Genomic DNA, 9,408 nt, shown 5'->3' on the forward strand with positions numbered 1-9,408 from the left:
GTTGTCCTTATATAAATGATGTTGGTTACACTCTACTGAGCATTCTATAACCCTTAGGAGTGTGTGATAGAGCTAGAATGAATGTCTCAGACTCAGAACAGAGACCATTTGCCTCATTATGGGAGAGAATAGCCATGTGGTGATCCACAGTGGTTAACTAATGAGGAAGCAAGCCTAGAGACCCCTCTACGATCAGTCTTCATTTTTCTTTGTAGCTTGAGCTTCCTCTGTTTTGTTTCATTCAGAATCCCTGAGACACTGCAAAAAAAATAAGTCTTGAAATATCTGCAGTGTGACTCACTCCATTTTATCATAATTCTGCTGTGTGTGTGTGTGTGTGTGTGTGTGTTTTAAAGGGAATGTAAAAATGGATTTATAAATCTTAGCTGGTCTCCGCCCCCAGCTAGTAAGCCTGTGAAATATCAGCATAAAACATGGGGGAAATCAAGCCATTTTCTGGGAGATCAAGAAAGGAGGAGAGAAACTTTTTGATCTACATAGTAATCACTCCCTTCATCCTTTAAGAGTATGCAGCAGGGCATGGTAACGTAATAAAAGCAGTCCTTTATTTAGCTAGATTTAGGAGCACCCACCCTTTTGAAAATGCCATGTGAGATATTTGAAAATCGCAAAATGTATGATGACTTCAACGTAACCTGTACCTTAAGTTTGAAAATGTTGTAAAGCCAGTATTGTATGTTCTATAAAGAAAAATAAAATGTCACATATGAGTTCTGCTTTAAACGCCCATGAAGCCCATTCTCTGTAGTTTCCATTTTAAATTACTGTGCTAACTTTCTGGTACAGGCAGGGCGCGGTGGCTCACGCCTGTAATCCCAGCATTTTGGCAGGCCAAACCAGGCAGATCACTTGAGATGAGGGGTTTGAGATCAGCCTGGACAACATGGCAAAACCCCGTCTTTACAAAAACACAAAAATTAGCCGGGTGTGGTGGCACATACTTGTAATCCCAACTGCTCGGGAGACTGAGGCATGAGAATCACTTGAAACCAGGAAGCAGAGGTTGCGGTGAGCCAAGATCGTGCCATAGCACTTCAGCCTGGGCAACAGAGCAAGACTCTGTCTCAAAAAAACCAAAACAAACCAAAAAAACCCATAAAAACACACACACAAAAACTATCAGTACATAAACATATTTTGTTGTAAGAAAATAAAAGTATTGCTGGGCGCGGTGGCTCAAGCCTGTAATCCCAGCACTTTGGGAGGCCGAGACGGGCGGATCACGAGGTCAGGAGATCGAGACCATCCTGGCTAACACGGTGAAACCCCGTCTCTACTAAAAATACAAAAAATTAGCCGAGCGAGGTGGCGGGCGCCTGTGGTCCCAGCTACTCGGGAGGCTGAGGCAGGAGAATGGCGTGAACCCGGGAGGCGGAGCTTGCAGTGAGCTGAGATCCAGCCACTGCACTCCAGCCTGGGCGACAGAGCAAGACTCCGTCTCAAAAAAAAAAAAAAAAAGAAAATAAAAGTATTCTTACAAGTTAGGTGTTTTTCAGGAACTTAGAGACATCTGATTATATAATAAAAATAATATTAGTTGAAATTTAGTGATGGCGCTTAGAAGTAAGCAACATTTCCAGCTCGCTTGCTCTGTGTGTGTGTGTGTGTGTGTGTGTTTAAACCCACTTACATCCATAGAGATTTCTGGCTTTGGGCTCTGTTTTGAAATCAATACTTTTTTTTTTTTTTTTGAGACGGAGTTTTGCTCTTGTTGCCCAGGGTGGAGTGCAATGGTGTGATCTCGGCTCACTGCAACCTCCGCCTTCTGGGTTCAAGCGATTCTCCTGCCTCAGCCTCCCAAGTGACTGGGATTACAGGTGCCCACCACCATGCCTGGCTAATATTTTTGTATTTTTAGTAGAGATGGAGGTTTCACCATGTTGGCCAGGCTGGTCTCGAACTCCTGACCTCAGGTGATCCACCCGCTTTGGCCTCCGAAAGCACTGGGATTATAGGCATGAGCCACTGCACCTGGCCGAAATCAATACTATTATTAGATCTGGTTTATGTTGTCCTAATGGGATTCCTTCTTACTGGGATTGACCCAGGGTGGCTATACACAGTGGTCTCACCTGGAGCAGAAAGTGTATGAGATGTTTGTGATTATATTTTTCTGATAATTCCATAAATTTCCTGCCAGTGGGATTTTTTGTTTGTTTGTTTTGAGACAGTCTTTCTCTGTCACCAGGCTGGAGTGCAGTGGCGCAATCTCGGCTCACTGCAACCTCCGCCTCCCGGGTTCAAGTGATTCTCCTGCCCAGCCTCCCGACTAGCTGTGATTACAGGCATGTGCCACCATGCCCAGCTAAGTTTTGTACTTTTAGTAGAGACAGGGTTTCACCATGTTGGCCAGGATGGTCTCTATCTCTTGACCTTGTGATCTGCCCACCTTGGCCTCCCAAAGTGCTGGGATTATAGGTGTGAGCCACTGCACCTGGTCAAATTTCCTACTAGTGGGTTTAAAAAATTGAGGTGAAATTTATATAACATAAAATCAACCATTTTAAAGTGAATGATTCAGTGGCACGTGGTACATTCACAATGTTGTGCCACTACCACCTCTATCTAGTTCCAAAACGTTTTCATCACACCAAAATAAAACCCCATATCCATTGAATAGTCATGCCCCATTGCCTCCTTTCTCCAGCCCTGGCAAGTTTTTTTTTCTTTTTCTTTTTTTTTTTTCTGAGGTGGTGTGTTGCTCTCGTTGCCCAGACTGGAGTGCAACAGCACCATCTCAGCTCACTGTAACCTCTGCCTCCCAGGGTCAAGCGATTCTCCCACCCCAGCCTCCCAAGCAGCTGGGATTAAAGGCGTCTGCCCCCACACCTGGCTAATTTTGTATTTTTAGTAGAGATGGGGATTCACCATGTTGGCCAGGCTGGTCTCGAACTTCTGACCTCAGGTGATCCGCCTACCTCAGCCTCCTGAAATTCTTAGATTACAGGCGTGAGCCACTGCGCCCAGCCAAGCCTTGGCAACTTTCAGTCTGCTTTTTATTGCAGTAGATTTGTATTTTGTTTTTGTTTTTTGAGACAGGGTCTGGAATGTCTGTCTCCAGGCTGGAATGCAGTGGCACCATCATGGCTCACTGCAGCCTTGAACTCTGGGCTCAAGCAATCCTCCCACCTCAGCCTCCCAAGTAGCTGGAACTACAGGTGTGCACCACCACGCCTAGGTAATTCTTGTATTTTTTGTGGAGATGGGGTTTTGCCATGTTGCCCAGGCTGGTCTTGAACTCCTGGAGTCACGTGGTCCACCCACCTCAGAATCCCAAAATACTGGGATTACAGGTGTAAGCCACCACACTTGGCCCCAGTTGATTTTTAAATACTTTTTTTTTTCTGAGACAGAGTTTTTTCTGCCCAGGCTGCAGTGAAGTGGTGTGATCTCAGCTCACTGCAACCTCCACCCCCTCGGTTCAAGAAATTCTCCTCCTTCAGCCTCCCAAGTAGCTGGGATTACAGGTGCGGGCCACCATGCCCAGCTACTTTTTGTATTTGTAGTAGAGATGGAGTTTCACCATGTTGGCCAGGTTGATCCTGAACTCTTGACTTCAGGTGATCCACCTACCTCTGCCTCCCAAAGTGCTAGGATTACAGGCGTGAGCCACCGTGCCCAGCCTTAAATACATTTTAAAAACTATTTTATGTTTGTCCTTAGAGCCATTAATGGTGGCACTGGTCCTCTGCTTGAGTTCACAGGTAAGTTCTAGAAGTTTATCCCCACAACTATTTGTGACTTACATTAACTCTGGAGCTAAACTTTGGGCTGTAGCTTGCGGACAGTTGCTCAGATTTTGCCTCGTTAGCCAATGCGGTAGAATGAATTCTAAGTGTCCTGGATTGACCACCTCTTGTAGAATTGTCCCTTCTGTAATATGCCCTCATTTCCTGGCCCCTTGATGGGAAGCTACAGAATTCCTTTGCTGAATTATAAGAAAGCCCACCCCACCTCCCCCGCCCACCTTTTTTTAAAATAGAAAACTAGTACCCAAGTCTATGTAATTTTTGTCAGAAGCAGAGGTGATTTGTGGTTGGCTGGGCCCAAAGTCCAGTTTTGAGATACCGCCACCTCCTGGCAATGCAGGAAGGCAGTGGCTAAGGCAGTCTGCAAGTATAGCAGTTTGCCTGGAGGATTTGGTGTTGCAAAAGGTTTCTGGGACAGAGAAACCTTAAGTAAAACATGGTGAGAAAGAGATGAAACAAGATAAAAAGAAAGATTTCTACTCCCTTCAGCAAGGGGATTTATGTAGAAAGGAAACATAAGGGCCAGGTGTGGTGGCTCCCACCTGTAATCCCAGTACTTTGGGAGGCCGAGGTGGGTGGATCATTCGAGGTCAGAAGTTCGAGACCAGCCTGGCCAACACGATGAAACCCCCATCTCCACTGAAAATACAAAAATTAGCTGAGCGTGGTGGCACATACCTGTAGTCCCAGCTACTTGGGAGGCTGAGGCAGGAGAATCGCTTGAGCCTGGGAGGTGGAGGTTGCAGTGAGCCAAGATCGTGCCACTGCACTCCAGCCTGAACAACAGAGCAAGACTCCATCTCATTAAAACACACACACACACACACACACCCCACATAGGGAAGAAAAGCAAGCATTGTAGAGTCAGACAGAAGACAAGGGTTCAAATCTCAGCCCTGCCACTTCCTGTGTGATATCAGACCAGGGTCTTAACCTTGATTCTGAGGTTCTACTTCTTCATTTGTAAAATAGGGGTACAAATACTACACCTAACGAGTGGTTGTGAGGTTTATATAATTCTATGTTTACTACCTCATATAGCATCTGACACATAGTAAATAGGTACTGAATAAAGTCTATTATTAATAAACCTCAGGATGCAGGGGATGTCTAATGAATCTGAAAGTCATATGGGATATCATTAGCACATGCTGCAGACTTTCCCCTCATCTCTTGAATTCATTTTGTTGTCTTGTTTACATAACAGTTGATGTCACTTGCTTTCCTTCCTTTGACCTCTCTGCTTTGATTCTGAACATTTTCCATGTTATCTATTATGAATTAATCATTTTTCAACTCTGTAAGTTACTCCTGTTTTTTTTGAGGCAGGGTCTCACTCTGTCACCTAGGCTGGAGTGCAGTGGCGTGATCTCGACTCACTGCAGCGTCCACCTCCCGGGCTGAAGTGATCCTCCCACCTCAGTTCCCCAGTAGCTGTGACTACAGGTGCCACCACAGTTGGCTAATTTTTATCTTTTTTGGAGAGATGAGGTCTCCCTATGTTGCCCAGGCTGGTCTCAAACCCCTGGGCTCAGGCCATCTGCCCCCCTTGGCCTCCCAAAGTGCTGGGATTCCAGGCGGGAGCCACCACGCTTGGCCAATATCTTTCTTCTATAAATGAGTTCATGGCAATTAAGGGTGACTGATTTCTGAGCTGAAGCTGAGAAATCAGTCAGAGCCAGACTGACTCTACACCCAAACAGTGCTTCTCTCAGTGAAAAGGCAGGAACCACAGAACACGAATTATGTTGGTGGGATTCGTGTGACTTTTAATTTCTTATTTTACTAATGTCTTACAGTAAGCGTGAGGAGTAAAGAGAGGGATGGGGTAAAAGTAAGGAAGAAGAGAAAAGTATCTTTCAAGTTCCTTGAACTATTGAAGCATGTGCTAGGATAAGAAAGTTCAGTAAAAGCATCATGTCCTTATCACCAGAGCTCTTAAAGGAGACATGGAACAGAGACGGGGCAACTCTTCAGCTCTGGCAGAAGTGACTGCTGGACAGAGAACGAATCCTGCATCAGCCTTGGCGCACATGAAAGACAGGGCAACGCAGATGCTACACAGTTGGGCAGATGAAGAGCTGACTGTCCAGAATCTACTTCTAGCAAGCAAGTAGGCGCATGCACACCCCTTCTCTGGTCTGGGTGTCTCTTCCTCTCCGGCAGGACCCCACCAACTGTGCAGCCATGGGGTAAGTGTTGGGGAAGTCTTTTAGAAAAGAGAAAGATTTCTTTCTTATATTTGCTGGTGGTGTTGATTGACCAGAAGTGGTGGTGGTTGTTGTTTTTTTAACTCTGGGGCGGTAGCATTGTGTTCTGGTGACAAAATATCCTACACTTAGCACTTGTAAAAGGCATAGGAGAGTGAAAGCGAGGCCTTTTTAGGACCTAGATTAGTGGGAAGGGGAATACGTGGATTCTAAGTGTAAGGGGATGAAAAAGCTAATTCTATATCACCACAAATGAACTGACACGGAAATGACACCTTGGCTTTTTCCACTCATAGAAACACTCACTTCCTCTAGCTTATACTACTAAGTCTAAGGTCAGCTTCACCACAGTTTGGAATAACTGTTTACTGTGCTTCTAAAGGAAAGGTGAAAAGCTACATCCTTAATAGTTTTTTTAATCCTAATTAAATGGATTTGTGTAAGCTGAAAGCCTAAAGTCTAGGGATTCTTTTCATTATTTTATATGTTGGGAGAAACCCTTAAAATTCATCACTGCCATTTTTTTAACCTACAGAATTGAAAGAATATGAAATGGGCAGGGATAAGTAATGACACGAATCATAGACATGGTCAACATGCATCTAATTTTACCCACTGAGCAAAGAGAGCAAATGGGGGTAAGTTATTTTGAGAAGAACCGAAATATGTTTAAATGGGAAGAATACTACACTAGACTATTTTTTTCCTACATGGAAGAAAAGGATATATGCAATTGAGGGAGGTGGAAGGTGCCCATTAAACAAACGCCTATTATTTGTGACATAGTTCTATCAGAGTGGAATTGGGTGTGGACCATTAGTCTATCTTTGGCAGTGATCTTACGTTTTAGGTATCCAGAGTAAGATTATTTAGCTGGGTAATGGCTGGGTAGTGTGAACAGTTTTAATTTCAGTTCACAGCAAATGACGATGATCACAGATTTAGCACCTTAGTTTGTACTTCCTCTGCACCTGAATCATCGATCACTGTGAAGCGTGAGCTGAAGGTCAGAAAGCTGTATTCTTAGATAACTCATCTGTGATTGCTCCAGGACTGCAGTTTACTTCAATCTAAGGGGTGGTTTTCTTATTACAGAAGGTAAGTATTCAATACTAAATATGAGACTGAAGCCTTGAAGATATTTTATAGTGGTGGCAGGTGTTATGGTTCAGGAATAGGCTGTTTAACAAGTCAAATGCATATCATTCCCTCTTAAGCATTAACTTTTTCGAAGCAATGGAATTATATTTTTTGGCTTGAAATGGTGGTTTCTTCTATATTTGATTTCTCGGTTTTCTTAGTAGATATCACTGTCTCCTCTAATATTTCTTCAAAACTTTCCCCTATCTGGGAGGTTTTCTTAGAGGCTACCTTAGACGCCTCCTCCTCCTCCTCCTCTTTCTTAAGTGATAGCCCAGTGGATGAGACTTTGGAGGTTGCAGAACTGAGGATTCTAGGTGGGAGCAGATAACTTGGATTGGGAAGTGGATTCAGCCCCGAAATGCTTAACCCACTGGTGCTAAAACGTGTCTCCTCGCCTTCCAGCAGTTTCCTGTAAATCCAACAGAGAAAAACTCTTAGGAAGTCAATAACTTTTTCCCCCTAGAACTCAACTCTCCAGTCCTGATCCATTTGAGAGAGATTCCAAAGGACTTTGGAGTTTCTTCATGAGATTGAAACCAACAAATATTTAATTTCAAAGCTCAAAGAGTTGGACCGCATGCATACACATGCACACACACACACACACTCCTTCAGCACCAGCTATGTTTAAAGCATTGTCAAAGGGAAACCTATCCTATTCACAAATACATTCCAGGAGGAAAACCTACAACTCCCCTTGGTCACATCACACCTATTTTTGGCAATTAGCAACAAAGCTCTAGGGAGAAGTAATTTTCCTAATTAACACTTTAGCTGCAATAGGGATAAGGAGGTGAGATGTCCACAAAGGTGGTAGAAACTGCTTTATTCAAGAGATTTGTACTTTTTCAGTGTATAAGAGTACAAAATTTGAGATTTGTACTTTTTCATTGTATAAGAGTACAAAAGGAATAGAACCAGCAACAACAAAGATTTGAGATTTGTACTTTTTCAGTGTATAAGAGTACAAAAGGCCGGGTGCGGTGGCTCAAGCCTGTAATCCCAGCACTTTGGGAGGCCGAGACGGGCGGATCACGAGGTCAGGAGATCGAGACCATCCTGGCTAACACGGTGAAACCCCGTCTCTACTAAAAAGTATAAAAAACTAGCCGGGCGAGGTGGCGGCGCCTGTAGTCCCAGCTACCTGGGAGGCTGAGGCAGGAGAATGGCGTGAACCCAGGAGGCGGAGCTTGCAGTGAGCTGAGATCCGGCCACAGCACTCCAGCCTGGGTGACAGAGCGAGACTCCGTCTCAAAAAAAAAAAAGAGTACAAAAGGAATAGAACCAGCAATAACAAAAGCCAGTGAATGACACTATTTCAGATAACAGATTTTTATCAGTGTGACTGAAACAGTCCTATAAAAGAGTGGCCCCCAAACCATGTTTCTCATAACTCTTAAGAATTTTTTAATCTTTTTTTTTTTTTTTGAGAGGGAGTCTGGCTCTGTCTCCCAGGCTGGAGTGCAGTGGCCAGATCTCAGCTCACTGCAAGCTCCGCCTCCCGGGTTTACACCATTCTCCTGCCTCAGCCTCCAGAGTAGCTGGGACTACAGGCTAGTTTTTTGTATTTTTAGTAGAGACGGGGTTTCACCGTGTTAGCCAGGATGGTCTCGATCTCTTGACCCCGTGATCCACCCGTCTCGGCCTCCCAAAGTGCTGGGATTACAGGCTTGAGCCACCGCGCCCGGCCTCTTTTTTTTTTGAGATAGAGTTTCACTGTCTCCCAGGCTGGAGTGCAGTGGCATGATCGCAGTTCATTGCAGCCTTCATCTCCCAGGTTTAACCTATTCTCCTGCCTCAGCCTCCACAGTAACTGGGACTACAGGTGTGCGCCACCACCCCTGGCTAATTTTTGTATTTTTAGTAGAGACAGGGTTTCACTATGCTGGCCAGGCTGGTCTTGAACTCCTGATCTCAAGTGATCCACCTACCTCGGCCTCCCAAAGTGCTGGGATTATAGGAGTGAGCCACCGCACCTGGCCCCAAACCCTATTTTTTTTTTTTTTTTGAGACGGAGTCTCGCTCTGTCTCCCAGGCTGGAGTGCTGTGGCCAGATCTCAGCTCACTGCAAGCTCTGCCTCCCGGGTTTACGCCATCCTCCTGCCTCAGCCTCCCGAGTAGCTGGGACTACAGGCGCCTGCCATCGCGCCTGGCTAGTTTTTTGTATTTTTAGTAGAGAAGGGGTTTCACCGTGTTAGCCAGGATGGTCTCGATCTCCTGACCTCGTGATCCGCCCGCCTCGGCCTCCCAAAGTGCTGGGATTACAGGCTTGAGCCACCGCGCCC

At 45.1% G+C, this 9,408-nt stretch overlaps 1 protein-coding gene across 1 annotated transcript in view; it reads right to left on the reverse strand.

The window, feature by feature from the left end:
* Positions 1 to 5,513: 5,513 nt before the first annotated feature.
* Positions 5,514 to 9,408, reverse strand: part of INA (internexin neuronal intermediate filament protein alpha) — a 13,833-nt gene continuing 9,938 nt past the window's right edge. Inside the window, exon 3 of the mRNA XM_023206543.2 lies at positions 5,514 to 7,532. Coding sequence (XP_023062311.1) covers positions 7,223 to 7,532 — 310 coding nt within the window. The 3' untranslated portion in view covers positions 5,514 to 7,222. The remainder of the gene's footprint in view (positions 7,533 to 9,408) is intronic.

The sequence above is a fragment of the Piliocolobus tephrosceles genome, chromosome 9 (genome assembly GCF_002776525.5).
Source record: "Piliocolobus tephrosceles isolate RC106 chromosome 9, ASM277652v3, whole genome shotgun sequence".
Lineage (NCBI taxonomy): Eukaryota > Metazoa > Chordata > Mammalia > Primates > Cercopithecidae > Piliocolobus > Piliocolobus tephrosceles.